At 39.1% G+C, this 26,843-nt stretch overlaps 4 protein-coding genes across 4 annotated transcripts in view; 2 read left to right on the top strand and 2 right to left on the bottom strand.

Moving 5' to 3' along the window:
• Positions 1-26,843, bottom strand: part of LOC307165431 (G-protein coupled receptor 4-like) — a 706,289-nt gene that overhangs the window by 112,457 nt on the left and 566,989 nt on the right. The window lies entirely within an intron of this gene.
• Positions 6,062-8,194, bottom strand: LOC307166144 (retinal cone rhodopsin-sensitive cGMP 3',5'-cyclic phosphodiesterase subunit gamma-like). The gene is made up of 3 exons (XM_079884322.1): positions 8,081-8,194; positions 7,151-7,304; positions 6,062-7,056 (listed from the first exon to the last, which is right to left on the bottom strand). Exons 2-3 carry the CDS (start codon positions 7,290-7,292, stop codon positions 6,980-6,982), a joined length of 219 nt encoding a protein of 72 aa, XP_079740448.1. The 5' UTR covers positions 7,293-7,304; positions 8,081-8,194; the 3' UTR covers positions 6,062-6,979.
• Positions 13,214-18,893, top strand: erp27 (endoplasmic reticulum protein 27). Its single transcript, XM_079884904.1, has 7 exons — positions 13,214-13,343; positions 13,817-13,902; positions 15,821-15,958; positions 16,814-16,930; positions 17,688-17,813; positions 18,531-18,728; positions 18,812-18,893. Exons 1-7 carry the CDS (start codon positions 13,286-13,288, stop codon positions 18,854-18,856), a joined length of 768 nt encoding a protein of 255 aa, XP_079741030.1. The 5' UTR covers positions 13,214-13,285; the 3' UTR covers positions 18,857-18,893.
• Positions 26,713-26,843, top strand: part of bglapl (bone gamma-carboxyglutamate (gla) protein, like) — a 2,507-nt gene continuing 2,376 nt past the window's right edge. The window contains exon 1 of the mRNA XM_079884462.1: positions 26,713-26,843. This exon is cut by the window's right edge and continues 3 nt beyond it. Within this exon, the coding sequence (XP_079740588.1) occupies positions 26,786-26,843 (58 nt within the window). The 5' untranslated portion in view covers positions 26,713-26,785.

Below are 26,843 nucleotides of genomic sequence, written 5' to 3'. Positions count from 1 at the left end.
ATTAAAAACCAGATAACTTTGAACAAACATTCTATTAATGTTACTAAGAAAGTTTGTTCATAACTTTGAGAGAACCTTGACAGTCCCTGTATTCTGCGTCATTCTTTTTTATTTTCCATAAATACTTCACCGAATAACCAATCAAATTAATTGTAAGCAAATTTAATCTAAATCTAAAAATAAATCAGTATGTTTTATTTTGATGCTGTGCCTTTTCAACTATGTTCAAATGATTATAGCATCAAATGCTTTGTGTCAACAAACTCAAACTCAGATTTGTGAGTTCATGTTGATTTCGTGTTTCTGATCTCAGGTCAAGCTCTTTAAGTCTCTTCTCTAACCTGATCCTAAACATACGGTTATATCTGACCTTTACTAATTAAAGATTAAGCAACTCTAATCCACAATCCCGATTGGCTGTCCTGACAGACAGTACTTTAGGTTATTATATAATCTGCTAATTAACATATACTGTAATGTTCTCTTGTGTGTTTGTTTATTCACATCTATAGCTAATGGGGAGCTTGTGTTCTTCGGATGGGATTTATATACAGCTACAAAATCTATCACTCTGGCCAGAACCCTTTCAAAAGATGCACCTTTATACCTTATTTACCCCATAAAGGTACATATCAGTACTTTTTGATAGCATTTGTACCATTTTTCTGAGAGCGTGGTTGTCAGATTTCGGGACATGTTCATACTTTAATATAACAAACTATAAAATTAGCTTGAGACCAACTGGTTAAAAAAATAAGTTAAAGTGTGGGACAAGTGTCACAAACACAGAAGTAGACAGACAGGTTTAGGTGCACACAGTGTTTATTTAAAGCAGAGTGGTGGTGGAATAATGGGAACCAGATGATGGTGAGAGGATGGTGTCTTGTAGAATGATGATGGTGACTTAGCTGGCAATGACTTAAGTGGATTCTCTGTGCAGGTGACGAGTGAACAAGAAGACAGGCGGTCTGGATCAGGATGATGAACGGAAGACGGACAGGAGACTGGATACAAGACGAGACTGGATACAGGACCAGAAGATCTCAGGTGAGTAGATTGGTAAGGAGTCTGACGTAAAGCAGTGTATACTGCGACGAGACCAGACAATGAGTGAATGGTGAACTGTGAATATAAAGGGTTGTGTTGATGAGGAAGTGCAGATGAAGTGAGTCACTATTCGGGTGATTGTGAACGAGTGGGTGGGTCCTGGTGATTGTGTGATGATTGGGGCTGTGACGGTGTGGCTGACTCTGTGACAGTACCCCCTCCTCCACGGCCGGCTCCTGACAGCTGACTGACCCGGGGCCGGGGCCGGCCTCGACTTCTGGGGGATAGACGGTCAGGGTGATCCTCGTGGAACTGGGTGAGTAGCGATGGATCCAGGACTTCATCTCGAGATATCCATGAGCGTTCTTCTGGACTGTACCACTCTCAGTCGATCAGGTACTCAAGGCGGCCGCCCCGCCACAGTGAGTTGAGGATGGTATGGACTTGGTACACAAGGCCCTCATCAGCGACATCTGGAGGAGGAGGTACTTCGTCCATGGTGGGTTGAAATCAATGCCAAGGTGAGACCAGGGGCATCTGGGTATCAGCAGAGGTACCAACTTTCCCTCGGGTAGCTTCCTCGGTGTGTTGGTGATGGCACAGACTGAGCACCCCTTGACGTATTTATAGGCCTAAATGAGGAACAACATAAGACATTTGTCATAAAACTCAACATTTATAGTAAAAACTAGATTAATACACAGAGGAGACGCAGAAAAGAAGAGAGTGAGAAAACTATTATGTTATAAAAGGAATTATATAGAAATTATTTAAAGTCCCCCTGTAGTCAATCATTTTATCCCTTAAAACTCATCTTTGATCACCAAAATGACATATTTAAGTGTTTTTTCCATGAAAAAATGTCTTCATGCCTTAAAATAGCTGGAATGTAACTTGACACTCTTGCCTCATTTAGTATACGCGGTTCTATATGGACCTGGAGAGGTTCTGAATGGAGGAATGAGGGACCTGGAGAGATTCTGTATGGAGGAATGAAGGATCCGGAGAGGTTCTATATGGAGGAATGAAGGACCTGGAGAGATTCAGTATGGAGGAATAAAGGATCTGGAGAGGTTCGGTATGAAGGAATGAAGGACCTGGAGAAATTCTGTATGGAGGAATAAAGAACCTGGAGAGATTCGGTGTGGATGAATGTAGGACCTGGAGAGATTCTGTATGGAGGAATGAAGGACCTGGAGAGATCCTGTATGGAGGAATGAAGGATCTGGAGAGATTCAATATGGAGGAATAAAGGATCTGGAGAGATTTGGAATGGAGGAATGAAGGATCTGGAGAGATTCTGTATGGAGGAATGAAGGACCTGGAGAGATTCAGTATGGAGGAATAAAGGATCCGGAGAGGTTCTGTATGGAGGAATAAAGGACCTGGAGAAATTCTGTATGGAGGAATAAAGGACCTGGAGAGATTCGGTGTGGATAAATGTAGGACCTGGAGAGATTCTGTATGGAGGAATGAAGGACCTGGAGAGATCCTGTATGGAGGAATGAAGGATCTGGAGAGATTCAATATGGAGGAATGAAGGATCTGGAGAGATTTGGAATGGAGGAATGAAGGATCTGGAGAGATTGTGTATGGAGGAATGAAGGACCTGGAGAAATTCTGTATGGAGGAATAAAGGATCTGGAGAGATTCGGTGTGGAGAAATGTAGGACCTGGAGAGATTCCGTATGAAGGAATGAAGGACCTGGATAGATTCTGTATGGAGGAATGAAGGACCTGGAGAGGTTTTGTATGGAGGAATGAAGGATCCGGAGAGGTTCTGTATGGAGGAATGAATGATCTGGAGATATTCGGTATGGAGGAATGAAGGACCTGGAGAGATTCGGTATGGAGGAATGAATGATCTGGAGAGGTTTTGTATGGAGGAATGAAGGATCCGGAGAGGTTCTGTATGGAGGAATGAATGATCTGGAGATATTCGGTATGGAAGAATGAAGGACCTGGAGAGATTCTGTTTGGAGGAATGAAGGACCTGGAGAGTTTCTGTATGGAGGAATGAAGGACCTGGAGAGATTCTGTATGGAGGAATGAAGGACCTGGAGAGTTTCTGTTTGGAGGAATGAAGGACCTGGAGAGTTTTTGTATGGAGGAATGAATGATCTGGAGAGATTCTGTATGGAGGAATGAAGGACCTGGAGAGATTCTGTTTGGAGGAATGAAGGACCTGGAGAGTTTCTGTATGGAGGAATGAAGGACCTGGAGAGGTTCTGAATGGAGGAATGAAGGACCTGGACAGATTCGCTATGGAGGAATGAAGGACCTGGAGAGATTCTGTATAGAGTAATGAAGGACCTGGAGAGATTCTTTATAGAGTAATGAAGGACCTGGAGAGATTCTGTATAGAGTAATGAAGGACCTGGAGAGATTCTGTATAGAGTAATGAAGGACCTGGAGAGATTCGGTATGGAGGAATGAATGATCTGGAGAGGTTCAGTATGGAGGAATGAAGGACCTGGAGAGATTCTGTTTGGAGGAATGAAGGACCTGGAGAGTTTCTGTATGGAGGAATGAAGGACCTGGAGAGATTCTGTATGGAGGAATGAAGGACCTGGAGAGATTCTGTATGGAGGAATGAAGGACCTGGAGAGTTTCTGTATGGAGGAATGAAGGACCTGGAGAGATTCTGTATGGAGGAATGAAGGACCTGGAGAGATTCTGTTTGGAGGAATGAAGGACCTGGAGAGTTTCTATATGGAGGAATGAAGGACCTGGAGAGGTTCTGAATGGAGGAATGAAGGACCTGGACAGATTCGCTATGGAGGAATGAAGGACCTGGAGAGATTCTGTATAGAGTAATGAAGGACCTGGAGAGATTCTGTATAGAGTAATGAAGGACCTGGAGAGATTCTGTAGGGAGGAATGAATGATCTGGAGAGATAACCTCTATCGATAGAAGACATTATTGTGCAGCCATCTTCATCGATCTTGCCAAGGCTTCCGACTCTGTCAGTCATCGCATTCTTATTGGCAGACTCAACAGCCTTGGTTTCTCAAGTGACTGCCTCGCTTGGTTCTCCAACTACTTCTTAGACAGAGTTCAGTGTGTAAAATCGGAGGGCCTGCTGTCCAGTCCTCTGGCAGTCTCTATGGGGGTGCCCCAGGGTTCAATTCTTGGGCCAACCCTATTCTCTATATACATCAATGATGTTGCTAGTGCTGCTGGTGATTCGCTGATCCATGTGTATGCAGACGAGACCATTTTATATACATCCGGCCCCTCTTTGGACTCTGTGTTAATTAACCTTCAAACTAGTTTCAATGCCATACAACACGCCTTCTGTGGTCTCCAACTGCTTTTAAATGCTAGTAAGACTAAATGCATGCTTATGCATTACGTATATTTCACTGGCCATGCCCAAAGCCAACACCTCTTTTGGCCGCCATTCCTTCCAGTTCTCTGCTGCCAATGACTGGAACAAATTGCAAAAATCCTTGAAGCTAGAGGTTCCTATCTCCCTCACTAACTTTAAGCATCAGCTGTCAAAGCTGTTTATCGATCACTGCACCTGTTAATAGCCCTTTTATTTCTGTTTATTGTGCACTCCAGTATTTTTATTTGCACTTCATTATTTGCATTTTCATTTTTCCAGTGTCAATTTACTGTAAATGTGTAATTTATTTTGCCACTATGGCCTATTTATTGTCCTATTTTCTTAATTATATTGTATTTTGCACTACACTTGCACTTTGTATATGGATTGGTTTATTGATTGTATGTTTATTTATTTCCATGTGTAACTCTGTGTTGTTGTTTTTGTCGCACTGTTTTGTTTTGTCTTGGCCAGGTCGCAGTTGTAAATGAGAACTTGTTCTCATCTGATTTACCTGGTTAAACAAAGGTGAAATAAATAAATAAATAAATAAATAAATAAATAAAAATTCTGTATGGAAGAATAAATGATCTGGAGAGATTCAGTATAAAGGAATGAAGGACCTGGAGAGATTCTGTATGGAGTAATGAAGGACCTGGAGAGATTCGCTATGGAGGAATGAAGGATCTGGAGAGATTCGCTATGGAGGAATGAAGGATCTGGAGAGATTCGGTATGGAGGAATGAAGGACCTGGAGAGATTCGGTATGGAGGAATGAATGATCTGGAGAGGTTCAGTATGGAGGAATGAAGGACCTGGAGAGATTCTGTTTGGAGGAATGAAGGACCTGGAGAGTTTCTGTATGGAGGAATGAAGGACCTGGAGAGATTCTGTATGGAGGAATGAAGGACCTGGAGAGTTTCTGTATGGAGGAATGAAGGACCCGGAGAGTTTCTGTATGGAGGAATGAATGATCTGGAGAGGTTCTGTATGGAAGAATAAAGGATCTGGAGAGATTCGGTATAGAGGAATGAAGAACCTGGAGAGATTCTGTTTGGAGGAATGGTCTCTTATCTCCAAACTCATCAAGCATTATAGAAGAAGACTCTATAAGCTGATATAGAGATAAGTGCTCTAAGAGCTGTTATCTTGAGAAAAGTATGTTGCAATACTTGTGGCCAACATGAACTAGAGAAAAACATTTATTTCATAATGAGATTTCCCCACTTTCAACTGTTCTACATCAATGAAAGGGTAGAATTTTGTGAATTGTTTAAATGAAAGATCAAAAGGATAGACAATGCAGATTTTTTTTCACAGCCTTTGCTCATATTTACCAAGGCTGCCAATATTAGTGAGGGCACAGTATGTGTCCCTTCTTCTGTAGTGTTTTCGTCAGTCTCCTTGTAGAAAGAAAACTCGAAAACCGGAATATTCAAACTTCTTCAACTTACCAGCAGGTAAACTCAACGTCATAACGGGGTGGTGATGGCGCAGTGGATAAGACACAAGCCTTTGGTGTGAGAGACCCGGGTTCGAATCCACTGTGAGACACCAATGTGTCCCTGAGCAAGACACTTAACCCCTAGTTGCTCCAGAGGCGTGCGACCTCTGACATGTATAGCAATTGTAAGTCGCTTTGGATAAAAGCGTCAGCTAAATGAATAAATGTAAATGTAAATAACGCATGTTATTTTAATGATTTCTTTCATTGAAATATGTCGTGAAGTAAAAGTGCCTCATCTCAGAAAATCGTGCATGAGCAGAATCCAGAGATCGCGACTTGAGTTAAAACCAATTACAGATTTGAAATAAGTTAAAAGGGTTGCAGTTTTTTACCAATAATTGACATTTTGTGAGGAAAAATAATAAAACAAATAAAACGCTGCACCTTACAGTCATGAACAATTTTAGAAACTGTTCATATAGGAGCTCCAGAAAAAATCCTACAAAAAGTAAGCCGGTAAATTAGTAGTTTTATATAAAGCCCTTCTAAAAGGTATTTATCTGATAACAAATAAACTTAATACCTTGATATTTCTGAGATTGTATTTTGTTAGTGCCGATCGATGCCTAATATGACCAATGGATATAAAACCAAGATTTTACATACTGAGACTTTTTCATATTTGAACATAGGGAAATTAATGAACTTGTTTCAAAATGGACCCAGTTTAAAGATTTTTTATCAGTTCTGAAAGAGAAAAGACTAACTACACAAATTTGGGAAAATAAATATTTTATTGTGTTCTACTGCCAAATGGAGGGTTTTAATTAACCACGAGTAGATTCTGACACAGACACAATCACATGTACAGTTCAAAAAAATAAAGTTGATTTGTACATATTTCTGTATTTTACCACAACAATAAGGAGAGAGATGATCATAGCATGATACTGCAGCTCTGAGATCGATTTAAGAGCAAAAGAGTCACTGTGCAATTTGTCCTTATTTCCCTCCAAAAAAAATATGAATCATGTCGGATCCACTTTGTGTGTTGGGCTGAAGCATCTGCTGCTGGTTCAGTCTTGGTGTGAGTAATATTACATGATCATCTTGGCTGATCAAAGATCTCCAGAAGAAAGCAGAGGGAAAGTTTCTACAAAATTCCATATTTCGCCAGATCGCTGAGCTCCATGTCACCAAAAGCTTCCCAGGGGCAAACCACAGTGATGTCTGTTGAAAACCCAGAGAAAGAAGGTGGTCAGGCTCATTCAAAACACTGAAACAATATTTACATGATGAAGGCGACTGAAATGCGAGAGTTTACCTGTGCCGAGACCCTCCATCCCAGGGATGTCATCTCCCATGCCTTTCTGGCCAGGTTTAGGAGCCTTGCTCTTGAAGGTGCGAGTGGTCCTCTGCTTGAACTTTGGTGGTGCTCTCTTCTCAACAGGTGCTGGGACGTCCATTTCTCTCACTTACTGAAATATAAACAGGTTTACTTTAAAAACTGACTGTATTGTCCCCTTTACTGATGTCCTTAACAGGTTTACTGTTAATCTTCTCATTTTGGGATTGTGTTAATCCTAATCTGCTGGTTACACAATGAGTAGGTCTATTTACCAACATCTGTTTTCCTTGTGAGATATACAGACAGTGTGAATGATAAGGTCTTTACATAATCGTGCTAATCTCGTAGAGGAGATGCTCTAATCCCAGCGCTCTAATTCGCTGTTAAATGTCTACTGTACATTTCAAAGAAATTTGAGTCTTTGAGGCTGTAATCTATGAAAGCTTGTTTCCACCATGGAATAAAAAAATAAAAAGGTGATGGAGATAATGGAGAGTTTCCATGTTTCCAATACCAAACTTTTTATTCCGTGGCGGAATCAAGCATCCATGGAAATCACTGCACTTCACCCGTAGTTTAATGTTCAACTGAATGTCCAGGATTGTCATTTTGACTCACATTCTCACATGCTTTTCCTTTTTATTTATCTCCTCTCCATCACTAAATCTGTCTGTTCTTTATCAGTCCACAAAAGTCTTTCTATCTTTCTCTTTTTGTTTTTATGTTCAGTCTGTTTTGTGGTTTTCTCCTCATGCTCCTCATCCCAGAATTCCTACTCTCAGTAAACCATGTCTTGTGTATTAACTACAGTCTGTCTGGGTAAAAATAAAATACTGTAGTACTTTACCTGGCTGTTTCTCAGTGCATTGTGCTGTAAATGTGTCTCAGGTGAGGCGAATCTCTTACCTGTGCTGGAGTTTCTGGCTCTTCTGGTTCTCTTGGCTTCTCTTCTGCGATGTCTCGCTTCAGCTCGTGTCCAGTGTCTCTGCCGGACTCTTTTATAGCGCTCCACTAATCTTCTGATCCTCAAACGCCTCCAACAGAAGCAGATAGAGGGATCAGGAGATTGACACATGGAGTATTTTAAGCACTTCAGGCTCTTACAGCTGAGGACACGCGTGTGGTAACAGTCATAGTTTATTCACAACATCTGCAGTTTGTCTGACAGACACAGACATAAACAAGCGATATACTAAAATATGATGAATGTGTGTTCAAACACCTTTATGGTCATTAGTTGATTAATACATAACACTTTCTCTATCCTCAGCTCTAATCTAATTTTCATATTATCAACACATCCCAGCTAACCAAAAATATTAGAAGAATGTTGTGCTAACTGTGCATTAGCTTATGCAAACATTTTCTGAATGTTCTCTGAAAGTTTAAATGTTTTACAAACGTTAAGGGAATATTCCATTACCATTTTCCAAACATTATGGGAACGTTACTTTTGAATGTTCTCTTACCAACTTTTGTGCTAAAGTTTTGAGAACATTATTAAAGACCAGATAACTTTGAACACATTCTATTAATGTCACTGAGTAAGTTTGTTCATAACTTTGAGAGAACGTTCCCTGTATGCTGCATCGTTCATTTTTATTTTCCATATTAAATACTTCATAACCAATCAAATGAATTGTAAGCAAATTTTATCTAAATCTAAAAATAAATCAGTATGTTTTATTTTGATGCTGTGCCTGTTCAACTTTATGTTTAAATGATTAAATAGCATGAAATGCTTTGTGTCAACAAAGTAAAACTCAGACTTGTTGTGAGTTCAAGTTTCTGATCTCAGGTCAGGCTCTTCTCTAACCTGCGACTGGTGTAAAGACGACTTCACCGCTCTCATCTGTTTTTAGCTTCGAGCTGCTATTAAAACCAGCAGCTGGTATTCTGAGAAACACACACCTGATCTAACCTGATCCTAAACATACGGTTATATCTGACCTTTACTAATTAAAGAATAAGAAGCTCTAATCCACATTCCTGATTGGCTGTCCTGACAGTACTTTAGGTTATTACACATAATCTGCTCATTAACATATACTGTAATGTTCTCATGTGTGTTTGTTTATTCTGTGCTGTGACACGTATTCAAACACATCTTTAGCTGATGAGGATGAGGATGAGTTTATATACAGCTAATGAGACTTGTGTCGGAAATTTCCCACATCTGAAGTCGTAATCATGAGTTTGTTGCATTCAAGTGATTTGTTTTCGGCAAAAATATGAATCATGGAGGACACCAGGTTCATTCTTGCCTATTTTTGGGGGAAATCTTAGTAAAGCCTAAAGGTATTTAAGTAATGAGTCAATATCCAACAAATTTTATATAAAAATGATAGCGTCCTATTCATTGGCAACCATATCCAAACATTCACCATGTCATCTGATTCTGGAGTTTAGTCAAATAAATTGTGTTTTCACTGTGTAAAATACATACAATATGCATCAAATGGTTATTTATAATACTCAGGTATCAAAATGAGAGTTTCATGAATTTGAATTGAAAGGCCGTTCATGTCCAATACTCTTGAACATCTTCTGAGGTCTGATCTTTGTGGCAAATCTAGAAATGAACATCGCTGTCATGACCATAAACAGTTTCTCTCCAGAAACTGCAGTGACCTCTGACCTTTCCTCTATAGGTTAAATGTTGCATAACTTGTGTCTGTATGAAAACAGTTTGTTTTTAACTCTTAGCTGAGCATTAGCTCTATTTTAAATCCTGACTCTCTAGATCCTGTACTGAGAAGAGACCGCAGCTCTTAATCTGTCCCGTTAATGTGAACCTGTTAAACTGGATCAGGGAGTGTTGTAACACATCGGTTTAACCAATTACAGACGAGCACACACACGACCACCAGCCTGAGGTCACAGCAGAAGCGTGTGAAAAACAACAAAAGAACATTTAGCTAATGCTCCCATTAATTTAGGCTATGAAAAAATTATTTCTGAATGTTCTCTGAACGTTCAAAACGTCCTTTTTTTTAATTAAAAAAAAGTCTTGTTTATGTGAACATTTAGTGAACATTCCATTGTATCTTTCAAACATTATGGGAACGTTACTTTTGAATGTTCTCTGAACGTTCTGAAACAAGTAGAATTATACACTCACCTAAAGGATTATTAGGAACACCATACTAATACTGTGTTTGACCCCCTTTCGCCTTCAGAACTGCCTTAATTCTATGTGGCATTGATTCAACAAGGTGCTGAAAGCATTCTTTAGAAATGTTGGCCCATATTGATAGGATAGCTTCTTGCAGTTGATGGAGATTTGTGGGATGCACATCCAGGGCACGAAGCTCCCGTTCCACCACATCCCAAAGATGCTCTATTGGGTTGAGATCTGGTGACTGTGGGGGCCATTTTAGTACAGTGAACTCATTGTCATGTTCAAGAAACCAATTTGAAATGATTCGAGCTTTGTGACATGGTGCATTATCCTGCTGGAAGTAGCCATCAGAGGATGGACATGGTGGTCATAAAGGGATGGACATGGTCAGAAACAATGCTCAGGTAGGCCGTGGCATTTAAACGATGCCCAATTGGCACTAAGGGGCCTAAAGTGTGCCAAGAAAACATCCCCCACACCATTACACCACCACCACCAGCCTGCACAGTGGTAACAAGGCATGATGGATCCATGTTCTCATTCTGTTTACACCAAATTCTGACTCTACCATCTGAATGTCTCAACAGAAATCGAGACTCATCAGACCAGGCAACATTTTTGCAGTCTTCAACTGTCCAATTTTGGTGAGCTCGTGCAAATTGTAGCCTCTTTTTCCTATTTGTAGTGGAGATGAGTGGTACCCGGTGGGGTCTTCTGCTGTTGTAGCCCATCCGCCTCAAGGTTGTGCGTGTTGTGGCTTCACAAATGCTTTGCTGCATACCTCGGTTGTAACGAGTGGTTATTTCAGTCAAAGTTGCTCTTCTATCAGCTTGAATCAGTCGGCCCATTCTCCTCTGACCTCTAGCATCAACAAGGCATTTTCGCCCACAGGACTGCCGCATACTGGATGTTTTTCCCTTTTCACACCATTCTTTGTAAACCCTAGAAATGGTTGTGCGTGAAAATCCCAGTAACTGAGCAGATTGTGAAATACTCAGACCGGCCCGTCTGGCACCAACAACCATGCCACGCTCAAAATTGCTAAAATCACCTTTCTTTCCCATTCTGACATTCAGTTTGGAGTTCAGGAGATTGTCTTGACCAGGACCACACCCCTAAATGCATTGAAGCAACTGCCATGTGATTGGTTGATTAGATAATTGCATTAATGAGAAATTGAACAGGTGTTCCTAATAATCCTTTAGGTGAGTGTATAATAATCCAACTGAAACGTTTCAGAAAAATAAGCAGTGTATACGTAACAATAAAAAAACAGATAACTTTGAATGAACGTTCTATTTACGTTACTGGAAGTATGTTTGTTCGTAACCTTGCTAGAACGTTCCCTACTGGGAATATAATAAGTATTATTTAACATTCTGGTTATGTCAATGAATGGTAAATGACAGGAGCGAATCAGCTGTAAATATCAGTTAAAACACTTTCACAATTTCTACTGCAGGACCCACAAAGATTTAACAAAACACACACACGCTGCCTGTTGGGTTTTTCCATTTGATATGCTGTTTTATAATTGCTTTATATCTGTTTGTTATTGTGAAATAAGATCATTTTGAAATTATATGTTTCAAACTAAATGAGGACTGGGCTGGTGATGGGTGACGGCTTAATAATTATTTTCAGCACATTTGCACATTTTATTTCCACAACAAATTCATAACATTCCCATAAGACAATCCATGTTTACTGTTTGCTGGCGTGAGGGCGGGGCAACCTGTCAATCACATGAGATCAACCAATAGCAAACCACAACCATCCAATCAATTCCTTACAACAAAATCAAGCCCCGCCCACATTTGTTCTTGTTCCGGGACCATTTCACTCGATATACGACACAATAGAGAAGAAAAGACCAGCGCAACTTCCCTTCATGCTGACTTTAGATGTCATTTACAATGACAAATCAAAGAAGGTGAAGGTGCCTGACGCTGTTCTGGGATCAGTGTGATCAGTTGTATGTGAGAGAGTCAGCAGACGTGTCCCGTCTCACAGCATCATCAGGGGGATTCACCTGTCGCTCTCTCCATGTCACATGTGTGTGTCCTCAGATCACATGACGCCTGACTGACACAACACACACTCTCAAATACACATCCAAATCTCTGTGATGTATTTTATGATAATCCGTTCAAAAGATGCACTTCATAATCTGAGTGCAAATATTTCATAGGCCTAATTTACTTTCGCTGGATATAGAAAATGGATATGTTTTAACAGACGTGGATTTTTGCTTATAGAGTCCCAGGATTTCACAAACGTTTTTTGCAAAACCTTGTTAGGTCAACATGAACCTAAAATTAATACAAATATGATTTATTTTTTTATTTAGTATTAATGTTTAATATTTTTTTCTTTTTATTTACTTATCTTTACTTGTTTTTTCATTGTATTATTCATTTTATTCCTTTTATTATTATTATTATGTGTTTTGATTTGTTTGTGGTCTGTGGTCATTGTTGTTTTGTTTTATGTTAAAATATAGAATTAGAAATATATATTTCTTAAAAACATTATGGACCCTTACATATAAAAATATATCATTTCTTAATATGAAATTATATGTCAATTTATATATAATTTATATTTCTTAATATGATATATAATTTCTTAATATGACAAATGTGAAGCAGAGATCTTCTGATGTCTGTTTTGTTCCTTGAGTTTCAGTGAAAATCTCTTACTCTTTACCACAGTATTGTGTTTCAGCACTGAAGTTCATTTCCAAAGTGAGTTTCATTCTGGAGGAAAAGCAACACGTGTGTGTTCAGTGACACGTAATCTAAAGCGTCTGACCGGCCCGTGAGCCGCACACCTGTCCGTTTCACACACCTCAACCAATCAGCATCAGCCCTGAGACGGTCATGTGACCAGCATTCGGACCCCCCCCCCACACACACACACAAGAGCATAACCGGTGGGCTTCTTCTCTCTTTCTTTCTTCACACAGTTTGTCCATATTTAGTGCAGTCATGATGTTTCTCGTTGTGTTTTCTGTATTGACTGTGTGTGTGACTGCAGAAGATCTAGGTAAGCTGTCAGAACACTTTAAATATCTTTAACTAACAATATGAGACATGTCTTCAAATATCTTGCAGAAATTATATGCTTTAAATAAGCCTCAAACTAACTTGAATTAACTAAATTAAATATTGTTTACAAATGTTTCTGTCTGTTAGATGCCTAAAGAAACATTCTTAACGTTAATAGAACGTTCATTAAAAGTTATGTTTAATAATACTCTCAGAACGTTTGCACAAAAACATTTGAAATAAAGTTTTTATAACCTGAATGTTCTTAGAAGATTTTGTTGGCTGTGTGATTGATTGCTTGTATGGTTGCAAAATTAAACTATATTATCACAACAGCTTTAATCTGCTAAATGCGACTATAAGGCATGAAGAAATTAAGATATTATAAACATTAACATGATTTTCTGTAAAGCTGTTTTGAAACACACACACTTGACTAGACTTGATGAATGTATGTGTGCTGATCTTCAGAGAGCGGCGTCCTCAGACTAAAGGATGTTCCTGCGGCCGAGGCCTTCATCGACTCAGCGGAAGTGGCTGTCATTGGGTTCTTCGAGGTGTGTGTGTGTGTGTGTGTGTGTGTGTGTGTGTGTGTGTTTTCTATCCCGGTGGGAACCTGAATGCACACACTCATGGGGACTCGTGTCACTGTGGGCCTAAAGTGAGGAAACAAGCTTATAAATCATACAGAATGAGTTTTTTTGAAAATGTTTTAGTGCAGAAAGTTGTGTGTGAGAGTGAGAGATGGGTAGGGTTAGAGTGTGTGTGTGTGTGTGTGTGTGTGTGTGTGTAGGTGTGTGTGCGTGAGAGAGATGGGTAGGTTTAGGGGTTGCGTTAGTGTGTGTGTGTGTGTGTGTGACGGGTAGGTTAAGGGGTCGAGTTAGTGTGTGTGTGTGTGTGTGTGTGTGTGTGTGTGTGTGTGTGTGTGTGTGCCCTTGTTTATATTACATTGTGGGGACCAAATGTCCCCATAAGAATAGTAAAACCTGAGATCACCTACATTGTGGGGACCAGCCAGCGGTCCCCACTTTTCAAAAGGCTTATAAATCACACAGGATGAGTTGTTTTGAGAAAGTAAAAATGCAGAATGTTTCCTGTGATGGGCAGGTTTAGGGGCAGGGGCAGTGTGTGTGTGTGTGTGTGATGGGCAGGTTTAGGGGCAGGGGCAGTGTAAGGGGATAGAATGTACAGTTTGTACGGTATAAAAACCATTACGTCTATGGAGAGTCCCCACAAAGATAGTGAACCAGACATGTGTGTGTGTGTGTGTGTGTGTGTGTGTGTGTGTGTGTGTGTGTGTGTGACGGGTAGGTTTAGGGGTCGGGTTGGTGTAAGGGGACAGAATATACAGTTTGAAAACCATTATATCTATGGAGAGTCCCTACAAAGATAGTGAACCAGACAGTGTGTGTTTGTGTGTGTGTGTGTGTGTGTGTGTGTGTGTGTGTGTGTGTGTGTGTTCAGTCAGTATAGCTGGACAAAACGAGGAGGGGAATTTCCCGATGAGTCTCAGGAACTGTCTGCCGTTGTGGAATCCCAGAATGCCGAGTCCTCTGGCCGACTCTGTGTGTGGAGGAGGACCGGGATCTGGGAGCGTCTCAGCACTTGTGGGATTGGCACATTCAGCGCTCCATAAACACACACGCTCAACCAGAGCCACAGATCCGGCAAAATATGAGCTGTAGTTCTCAGAAAGAAGTTACACCCTGCGTCTCAATGTCCATTCTGTCCATCCTGAACAGTGAGATGAGATTATATAAGTGTGTCCCAAAGCATAGCATGTTGATGAGAGTGAGCCAGAAGTCCCCGGATGATCTACTATTCCCGGTGGATTTTGGAAGTGTGGATCCGTGCTCACTATAAAGGCTAATATTACCCACAACCCACTGCGCTTTGGAGGATGAACTACAAACACGAGTAAAGAGTGTTAAACTACAAAACATGGCGGACATGCGCGACCGACGGTGAGAGGTTTAGATGAAGGTTTGAGTGACTAATCAAAGTTTAACCTGATAAAAAAATATATTTATTTAATGTTATCCGTGTTATAGTTCATCTGCAATAACAGTGTGGAGCTTCATAAAGATCTGTTTGGCCATTCACTTTTAAATGCATCATTCTGCATTAATATGAGGAGAGTCTCGCATGAGAGACCGCAGATCATCGTGATTCTGCATTTCTCTCCGATACAGGAGGACATTACATGAAATGTGGAGGATTTTAACTGTGACAAGATGATTGACAGGCCAGTTTACTGTCATAAGATACGACAGAGAGCAACCGTTAAAGATGCAATTGATGTGATGGTTTGTCACAAAGCTTACACACTCAAAAGTATCTACTTCTTCTTCACAAAAAGAGTACACACTTGTAGGGTGCAGTATAAGTGAATTGAGACGCAGACACAGTGTTTGTAACTGCAGAACTCATGCATGATCAGTGTTTATGGTCAGTTTCTCTCGATCTCTCCATCAGACTGAAGCTGCTCGCGGATACCAAGAGTTTTTGGCCGCCGCTAAACAGATGAAGGCTCTCTCTGTCGCTCTGTGCAGTGAAAAGGAAGTTTGGGCCAAATACGGCATTGCCTCTGACACCATCTCCGTCTTCAGGAAGGTAAACACAGCTAACAGAGAACGCTTCTCAAAGTTCCTCCAGAAACACCTCCAAAGAAATAAATCATTTATATTTACCTCATCTATATTAGCAAAAAAAGTATTAAACTGGAAGGATAGAACAAAAATATCTATTACCCAATGGTTTCATTTACACATCAACGCTTGAGAAAATGACTCTCACTATAGAAACAAAACGACTGCTTTTGAAAAACATGGAGTTCCTCGACAGATGATCATGAAATATGAAATAATGCATATAATCAAAGGCGTGAATAGATTAGATTTATTAGACGTTTAAGATGTTAAATAATGTGAGTTTAGAGTTAAGTGTTTTTTTGTTTTTGTTTTTTTGTAATTTGTTTACTTGTCATGTTTTTGTACCCAGCAAAATAAAAAATAGTTCTTCCAGTAACGTTAATAAAATGTACATTGAAAGTTATCTGGACTTTAATAATGTCCTCAAAACATTAGCACAAAAACATCATGGAACGTTGTTAAAGTTTCAGTTCATCTAAATTTGTTTGAATGTAACTACTTGTTTCAGAACATTCAAAAGTAACATTTCCATAATGTTTGAAGAATGATACAATGAACATTGTATCATTCTTCAAATATTATGGAAATGTTACTTTTGAATGTTCTCTGAACGTTGTGAAACAAGTAGTTACGTTTTTAAAAAATTAACATTAACGTTCACTGTTTAGCTGGAAAACTCCTACAACCTCACGGAACACAACATTTATTTGATACAAATAGATACGTGTAGCCTATCATAGTATGATGGACGAATGTGTCTTGACGTGTGTGTGTGTGTGTGTGTGTGTGTGTGTGTGTGTGTGTGTGTGTGTTACAGGCTGATCTTCATCAGGAGCACCTGAATCTTTCAGAGGCCAAGAAAGTTGATGCTGATGGACTCGTTCGCTTTATGACCATGAATAACGTTCGTTACGTCACAGAGTATAATCAAGCGGTACTGAACACTTCAACTTCCTGTCTCGTCTCTTCTAGTAGCTTTGTAGTGTTAATCTGATTATATATAGCCTAATTATGTTATATAATTAAAATAATTATGCAATAACTAGTAGACCTAGGGCTGGGCAATATCTTGATACAGTAAAGGAATCTATAAAATAATAAAATACAACAGGCCTACAAATCTGTTGAATTATTCAAAGCATATTTTCCACACTGTTTTTAATTAAATGAACACAATAAATAATGATATGAGTGATCTTGTGACAGTTTTTCATATAATTTACATTATGTATTATCACTTCATATCGTTATTTCTGATATTGCATTCAGCAGTCTGTGCAAAGGCATCTGTTTGTGATTTATGTCCCTTTTTTCAGTGCGGATCAGAAAAAATAACTGCAAAGAAACGATCTAATGATCTAATACAGACATAATAATAATAATAAATACATATATGCATAAATAAATGTGAGAATAAATAAAAGTGGAAAAAATACAGTTGTACATAAATAAAGAAATAAAAGTATAAATACTCATTTGTTTTTATACATTTCTTTGTATATTTATTTATTTATGTATTTATTTATTTATTATTATGTCAGGTTCGGCATTCCATATAATATCTCTTCGGGAAATAATAGCTGTCGCTGCATGGAGAAATCGTCGAATGAATATATGTCATAATTGAGTGTTTCACGGGAATCAGAATCACAGTATGATTTCGCGTTTGTTTGTTTGTGTGTGTGTGTCAGTCTGCCGTGGGTCTGTTCCAGTCTGAGGTGAAGACGCACGTGCTGCTGTTGGCCGACAGAGGGCGCGCGGACTCAGACCCGCTTCAGCAGCGCTTCAGGGATCTCGCGCCAAAATACACTGGCAAGGTAATAAACGAGCGATTTTCCCGCGTTGAACCGATGGAGAAAGTGTTATTTAAGGGGATTATGGGGTAAAGTCGTACTGTTTTACTCTCTAATGGGATTAAGAGCTTCTGAACTGATTACACAAGCGCTCCGCCCACCTGACCCTAATATTCTCCTAATATTCATGCCAGATCATTCCAGGCCTCTTCCAGAACTTTCAGAAATAGCGGAAAGTGTATGAGACTGATCTGAGGGAAATCTTTTAGTTTAAAGCGACAGACTGTTCACTTTGCAAAATATACTATAGTAGTCAACATTTGAAGTGGATCAAAACCTTTCATCAAAGTTATACCTGACTTTTGAACAATACCCGTTCTTGTCTTAGGACAACTGTGATGAACTTTTTGATCCACTTCAAATGTTGACTACTGTTATAACAGGGCCTACATTTTACAGTCAGAGTAATATTTATCTGGCACAAAAACAATTGAGGATCTCAGTCTGGAATACTGAACATAAAACTTGAAACATTAATAGGCTATAGCTGAGTAAAAAACAGCAGTAGGCCTATTTAAAAAAAACGAATCGATACAAAAAAATAACAAAATAAATCATGACCTCTTATTTTGTTTAAAACAGGTTCAAGACTTCCCGAAACGACATGAGCTAGACTAGAGGACGTGATCACTGTCTGTGATGATTTTAGTGCAGATTGTTGAATGTTTTTGTGAAATGCAGATGTTGTTTGTGCTGGTCAACGGAAGCGAGAAATCAAACGCCCGCGTGCTGGAATACTTCGGCCTGGAGTCACGTGACCTGCCACGGATCGGCATTTATGACGGCGCCTTGGACAAGAAATGGCTCATGCCGTCTGCTGAAATCACCACTGAGCGCGTGCAGACCTTCTGCGACTCTTTCCTGGCCGGAGAACTGCAGGTGAGGCTGAAGCACTTCACCAGATGGAAATCACTGATGTTATCAACACTGAATGAACACACTGAGTGTCTTCTTTCTAACAGAAGCAGAAAGAGGCCGAAACACCTGAAGACAAGACTGAACTATAATAGGATCCTTCATTTCCTTCAATAAAACTATTAAATGAAATACTGTGGATCCTGCTGGAGTTCATTATAGGACCTTTTTAACAGTGATTATCAAACTGTGATAAACAACATGACTCCACTAATAGCTTACACTAGACATTTGTTTGTTTTTTAATGTTCCTATTATGTTACGAAAACATTGTTTCTGAATGTTCCCTGCATGTTCCGTTTTTTATCTGAATGTTAAGGGAACATTCCACTGTATCATTCTTCAAACATTATGGGAACGTTACTTTTGAAAGTTCTCTGAACGTTCTGAAACATAAAAAAAAACATCCAACTGAAACATTGGTAACACTTTACAATATGGGTACACTAATCTGCATTAATTCATGCTTAACTAACGCACAGATAATCATGAGTTAATGTATGACTCATAATGAACTAAACCATTAATTAATGATTACTGCATCAGTAACTAATAAAGATTCAAAATGATTAATATATTAAGTAATATATGAATTGTTATTAATTGAATGTCATCATGTATTAATTCCTTAATAACATATTTTATTAACTAATAGTGTAAATTAACGCGTTAATGGGTTGAAGTCATGCACTTCAACTTCGAATTGTCTGCTTTAATTAATCATTAGCTAATGATTTGCAAATGTATCATTATGTTATGACTTTACTTGTTGAGGCACATGACTATTAACTAATTGTTAAGTAATATGCCATTTTGGTTTTGACATCACTAAGCCATGGATTTCAATTTCCAACCATGTACAACCAAGATTTCACTGAGTCTGATGAACCTTGTTGTTCACGCACAGGAGTATGTCAGGTGAAGCTTGAGGTGAAGTACACTGAGAACATGCGGTCGAGCGCTGCTGTTTCATAACACTGTGTCTAGACTGGACAAAGACAACAGAGCGTCCATTATAGTCAGTGATACTACACTGGACTCGAGCTCTTGTGCTCATTCTGTTACGACGGACAAATGGACTTGCAATGGTCTGTCATGTCCAGATGAATAAATAATGTTTTTATGCTATATTATTAAAGACCTTACATTCTATTAACGTTACTTAAAGAACGAAATATGGAAGGCATTTTCAATCTATATTGTTAAAAGCTCTAGGCCTATAAATGACAGTGTCTTGACAGTGAAGGACAGAACGTGTCATGAAGAATTAAAAGCGATTAGATTTACATTTCTCACACAAAATGAGAAGCACTGCGTCTGGCTGTGAGAAATACAGGGTGTACTCGCCACATTGTGAGGCTGTAAACTGCAATGATTGAGAATTAAGAGACGGAGCTCTAAATGTGCTGAAAGCCGTCTGGATTCCTGAGCCGGGCCGAGTGAGGATAATGAGCGGGTTTCCAGCGGAAACTGCAGTTACAATCCCTGAAAGTCTTGGAAATCAAACATCGTCTGAGTTTGTGTTTATTTGTGTGAACTGAGAGATTCGTATGAGATGCAGAGATGTGTCCTCAGAGGTTATGACACACACACACACACACACACACACACACACACACACACACACACACACACACACACACACACACACGACGATCAGCTGATAATGAGTTTATTTCTGCTCACCTGTGTTTATTATTCACATTCATACATGAGTAGGAGAAGTCAGCTCATAAAACACTGCATAGACTGAAGCATCAGTGTGTGTGTGTGTGTATGTGTGTGTGTGTGTGTGTGTGTGTGTGTGTGTGTGTGTGTGTGTGTGTGTGTGTGTGTGTGTGTGTGTGTGTGTGTGTGTGAGAGAGAGAGATGCTGTACAACATATATTTGAGAACACCTTGTCAGAACGTTTCTTGTTAGCTGTGAATATACTCAGAACGGTCTGACGAGGTTCTCTCAAAGTTGTGAACAAACATGCTTCCAGTAATACCCTCCTGGGACCCAGGAATAGACTTTTGTCCACTGTAGTGGACATTATATTTTAGTGAATTTCTCTGACATCATACATGTCACATGACACAACCTGTGTGTCCTGTAAAGAGCACATTCAGGACTTTTCAGAGACACCAAATGTTTGGAGGTTTCATCATGAAAACAACTTCTGCTTGGTCTTTAAAAATGTCTGACATTAATTTAGTGATCAAATGTAGGAAATATGATAATATATTGTAATTATAATTTAAATCTGACTACTTTTCAAATTGTATTTCATAAACCAACATCTCAGGAAAACGTTATGCGGTTTCAAATCAAAAAATGACTTTCTGTTCCAGAACAGGGCATTGATTTCATACATGTAGAGACATCAGGACTTACATCATGTTTATCAGGCATTCTGGGAGACACAACAAGAGAATCTGGAAATAAATTATACATCAATATTCCTATGAAATATTAGATATTATTATTAAAATGTTGCTAATTACTTTTTTCATTAAATGTTGCTCAAAAAACACATTAATGTGCAAATTAGATACAGTGTATAGATACATTGCTTTGAATGGGAATATTAATTTATGGCCATTTTACCCACATATTGCATAAAGTAAAATAGTGTATCAATTCATTCCGTTATATCTTTCATAACATAGTTGAGAATCATATTTATACAAATTTTGGTTAAAAAAAATCCTGAAACCCCAAAATTTATTGGTGATTGAAAAAAAAAAATCCCATTGTTTTTGCCTATACATATAATTTCATGTCATTTTATTTTTTAAACAACTTGGTCCTGGTGTCCACTACAGAGGACATAGCATAACGTATGAATAAAATATTATTTTTCAAAAATGTTGTTTTACCATTTGTTTATTGTGCTCTAAACAATGTGATGACATGAAAAAAAATTTCTGGGTCTCAGGAGGATATTAATAGAACATTCGTTCAGTTATCTGGTCTTTAATAGTAAGCAGATAATGTATATTTAAACATTAATTATACATTTCTGAAACATTTTAGTGGCTTGTTTGTCTAATGTTTTTTTAAATGTTACTTCTTGTTTTAGAGTGTTCAGAGAACATTCAAAAGTAACATTCCAAAAAACAAAAATCTGCACAATTATAAAATGGAAAGTTCCCTTAACCTTTACATAAAAAAAAAAAAAAACATTCAGGAAACATCCGGAAATAACAATGGTAACATTAGCAAAATATTCTTAGAAAATGTGCTGTTAGTTGGGTACACACTGATCTTATTCATCTTATGATTGTAAAGACTTTTATTATGTCACGACCTCAGGAAGGTCAAATGATTATTGTTCAAGAGGAATGTCATGAATTTGCAGGACAAATGTCAATTTCTCAATACATTTTGGGGAAAAAAACTAACCACATAGTGAAATTTTAATTAAAATTGATTTTGCATTACACGTGACACAGAAGGAAAACTGTGAAAGAATGTTGATATCAGTGATCGGGTTTGGTTCACAGACTCAGAGGCAAGAATTCATTCTGCTAAAAACATTACAAGCTAAAAACAGAAAAACTCTCACTGTAATTATCGGAAGTTTGCAGACATACGGCTCAGAAATATTCAAAACTATCTATACAACTTTTTTTTTATACGGCTTTTATATAACACACACACACATATTCTGTGGTTTTGTTTGTGGTGTCTGCAGTGATGGTGGATACCAGAGTTTAAGCCACATCAGACACTGCACTACATGAACTCTCTCTCTCTCTCTCTCTCTCTCTCTCTCTCTCTCTCTCTCTCTCTCTCTCTCTCTCTCTCCCTCTAAACCTCACACTAAACCTCTAAAAGCATCAGGAGCTCAACAGCATCAGATCTTTCATCAAACTGTCTGTATATTATCAGACTCTGTTTATTATCATGAATTCTTTCCGTTTGCTTCTGGATGAACCTGTTCTGCAGCTTTTTGCACTGGTGAAGCCTTCAAACATAGAAAACATCCATCCATACAACCATGCAAATTATAAGGTGGATGAACAGTCCTGAACACAACACACACAGCGCTGCCGTATTTCTGTGAAGAACTTTCCACGGAGACACGTCCACTAAACAAACCCAACGGACTAAACAGAACCTAGACATGGAAATTACACAGCAGACCGGCCAAAACTCATTTCGCTCTGTATGATACACACACACACAGAGAGAGAGAAAGAGAGTTTAACCCAGGACAGGTCACATCTCTGCCTGTGTGTTTTCATCTGTTGTCATATTTATGTCCTACTGTGGCAATAAAGATCAAGTCTGTTGTCCATCATCAACGGTCCTCCTATCTGATTGTTCAAACTGGATTTTTGTATTTGTATTTTGTATGTATATATATATTGTATGTGAAAACTTGTATTTGTGTTTGTCCCAGACAGTCAGTCTGTGTATTAGTGCTGTGATTTATGACTCTCTCTGAGAGATACATAGTTACACCAGTAGGTGGCGACACGTGACTGTTTCTGTAAGATAATTATTTTAATCATTCATTGAACCGATTTGTTCAAAGACACTGATTAATTCAGGAACAAAACAAGTGACTGTCTGTGAGTGAACAAACATTGAATAATTTAGGAACAAAACCAGTGAGTCATTAATTGATTCATTCAACCGATTCGTTCGAAAACATGTGCTGAATTCAGAACTGCATTCTATTATACACTCACCTAAAGGATTATTAGAAACACCTGTTCAATTTCTCATTAATGCAATTATCTAATCAACCAATCACATGGCAGTTGCTTCAATGCATTTAGGGGTGTGGTCCTGGTCAAGACAATCTCCTGAACTCCAAACTGAATGTCAGAATGGGAAAGAAAGGTGATTTAAGCAATTTTGAGCGTGGCATGGTTGTTGGTGCCAGACGGGCCGGTCTGAGTATTTCACAATCTGCTCAGTTACTGGGATTTTCACGCACAACCATTTCTAGGGTTTACAAAGAATGGTGTGAAAAGGGAAAAACATCCAGTATGCGGCAGTCCTGTGGGCGAAAATGCCTTGTTGATGCTAGAGGTCAGAGGAGAATGGGCCGACTGATTCAAGCTGATAGAAGAGCAACTTTGACTGAAATAACCACTCGTTACAACCGAGGTATGCAGCAAAGCATTTGTGAAGCCACAACACGCACAACCTTGAGGCGGATGGGCTACAACAGCAGAAGACCCCACCGGGTACCACTCATCTCCACCACAAATAGGAAAAAGAGGCTACAATTTGCACGAGCTCACCAAAATTGGACAGTTGAAGACTGGAAAAATGTTGCCTGGTCTGATGAGTCTCGATTTCTGTTGAGACATTCAGATGGTAGAGTCAGAATTTGGCGTAAACAGAATGAGAACATGGATTCATCATGCCTTGTTACCACTGTGCAGGCTGGTGGTGGTGGTGTAATGGTGTGGGGGATGTTTTCTTGGCACACTTTAGGCCCCTTAGTGCCAATTGGGCATCGTTTAAATGCCACGGCCTACCTGAGCATTGTTTCTGACCATGTCCATCCCTTTATGACCACCATGTACCCATCCTCTGATGGCTACTTCCAGCAGGATAATGCACCATGTCACAAAGCTCGAATCATTTCAAATTGGTTTCTTGAACATGACAATGAGTTCACTGTACTAAAATGGCCCCCACAGTCACCAGATCTCAACCCAATAGAGCATCTTTGGGATGTGGTGGAACGGGAGCTTCGTGCCCTGGATGTGCATCCCACAAATCTCCATCAACTGCAAGATGCTATCCTATCAATATGGGCCAACATTTCTAAAGAATGCTTTCAGCACCTTGTTGAATCAATGCCACGTAGAATTAAGGCAGTTCTGAAGGCAAAAGGGGGTCAAACACAGTATTAGTATGGTGTTCCTAATAATCCTTTAGGGGAGTGTAGGCTACTACTATTACAACTTTTACCATATCTTTCAATTGCAGAAATAGTGAGAGTAGAATGCTAGTATGTTTTATTTATCGCAAAAAAGTTTTTACGCTCGCATGAGGAGGTTTTTCAGGCAATTCGAAAAAGAAATATTTCGCAAAACTGCAATGGAATCAGTTTTTGCGCATTTACAGGTCAGCTGACGTAGACGACACAGTGTGTTTGGACAGAATACGAGACAGAGCTCTTTATTAAATTCATATAAGACAGAAGAATTACAGGAATAATGGATTCTAAACCTCAAATAAATGCCACAATCAAGACCTCGAAGCAGAAATGAGGGAGAAACACCCAGAAACTCTTCATATGTGCCGCTCACAAGTATAAGAGTCTTTCCTTACCATTAATGATAGGTCTCCTTTGATTAATAACAATGGCCAGTGCGGTGGCTGAGATGCATAAACCTACCAACATCCGTTGCTATGATTTTTGGAATGACTTATCGCGAGAGGAAAAAACAAAGTTTTAGTCGCATAACATCGGTTAATGGAAACGCCGTCAGTCTTCGCAATAGTTTTCTGTCGACATTTAGGAAAAATCGCAAGAGTTTTGCGTATATCTGTAATGGAAACGCGCCTAGTGACTGATTCTTAAACTGGTTCGTTTAACAACATGAAAATCAACGAGTCATTGAATCATTCATTCAACCAATTCGCTGATTCATTCTGAAACGAAACACATCTTGCACCGGTTTTTCTGTGGCTTTGTTTAGAACTATTTTCATTGTCAGAGCAAAAAAAAAAAATGATCTAAAATACAAGTTACTCCATTTTGACATTGTTTATTATTAACTATAAGCAATATCACACAATACTTTCCTATAACTCAAATAACTTTGTCGTGTTTTAATCCTAACACGATTAAGTAATTTTTGAATGAGTACAATCAAAATAAGGAAATCTTTTGAGCTGTCACTTTCCCATTTCAGGATTTTTAAAAAAAATTTTCATGTGTTTTATATTGCAGATCAACATAACTATGAGCCAACAGCTCAATATTATGGCATTCTATGTGCAATTTCATACATTTGTATGCCATTTAAGATAATATATAATTGCCTCTTAAAGCACACCTGGCCCCAGAATGGCCCTTTAAAGTTAAACTTGTAACTGGTTAGTGGTTTGGGGACAAATTTATTGATATACGTCTCCAGATGTTAGTTAAATATGGCTCGTTTTGGGCACAAGCTCAAAAAGAAAAGTGTCTCAAAAACTCTTTCAGAGTTTAGGTTATTCATTATAATGAGCTTTAAATAAAAACCAAACAACTCTATGGTATGTTCTCAATCACACAAACATCCGTATATATACCATATAGGCCTATATATCGGGCCCACAACGGAAGAGGAGCATTATGGGGGATCCCCGTAAACCTAATGACATGTTTCATGTGTTTACTAAGTCGGTGTATATATTTAGATAGAAAGGAAGCAAATGGGTTTTATTGCGTCTTTCTTTAAACCCTCCAGACTAATATCTGCAGAACCGACTCTTACGTAACAGACACACGGGGATCCACAGGTTTTTTCCCGTGAGATTTTCCTCGTACACTAGTGTTTTTGAATCCCAGAGTGTCCATCTGACCTGATCCAGGAACATTTGGACCCTGGAATGACCATAGCTTAGAGTTTGGAGGAAAAATATACGTTTTACATTTAGAAGCATCGCCTACATTTCCCACAGATATGGCGAGCGCTCCGTTAAAGTCAGCCAGCGACGGGTCACCCTGTGACGGGCCGTTCAGCGCATGTTTGTTAGTGGTTTGGCTCAGTTTCCCAGGTTTAGATGCGTGTGTGTCTGTTTGCCAGCCTGTGGTTGCTGGAACATGTGTGTGTGTGTGTGTGTGTGTGTGTGTGTGTGTGTGTGTGTGTGTGTGTGTGTGTGTGTGTGTGTGTTGTTATTGGAATGCAGAAAGGGGCAAGGACGTTACTCGATTCTCAAACCAATCACAAACTCTAGCACCCGTGTGTGTGGGTGACAGTGAGAGTATAAACACACCGGCCACCGGACGGATGACAGACACAGAAGAAACGAACACCATCAACTCACTGAGAGAAGAACCCAAGACCTGAGGAACCATGAAGACCCTGGGGCTCCTGTCTGTCTGCGCTCTGCTGTCTGTCTGCTCGTCTATGG

The sequence above is a fragment of the Squalius cephalus genome, assembly GCF_949319135.1.
Source record: "Squalius cephalus genome assembly, chromosome: 10".
Lineage (NCBI taxonomy): Eukaryota > Metazoa > Chordata > Actinopteri > Cypriniformes > Leuciscidae > Squalius > Squalius cephalus.
This window is presented reverse-complemented; position numbering and strand designations above follow the sequence as displayed.

Coding starts and splice junctions, on each gene's coding strand:
- LOC307166144 (XM_079884322.1), bottom strand. CDS start 7,292: ATGGACGTCCCAGCACCTGTTGAGAAGAGAGCACCACCAAAGTTCAAG. Junction 7,057..7,150: donor GATGGAGGGTCTCGGCACAG/GTAAACTCTCGC, acceptor GGTTTTCAACAG/ACATCACTGTGGTTTGCCCC.
- erp27 (XM_079884904.1), top strand. CDS start 13,286: ATGATGTTTCTCGTTGTGTTTTCTGTATTGACTGTGTGTGTGACTGCA. Junction 13,344..13,816: donor TGTGACTGCAGAAGATCTAG/GTAAGCTGTCAG, acceptor GCTGATCTTCAG/AGAGCGGCGTCCTCAGACTA. Junction 13,903..15,820: donor CTGTCATTGGGTTCTTCGAG/GTGTGTGTGTGT, acceptor TCTCTCCATCAG/ACTGAAGCTGCTCGCGGATA.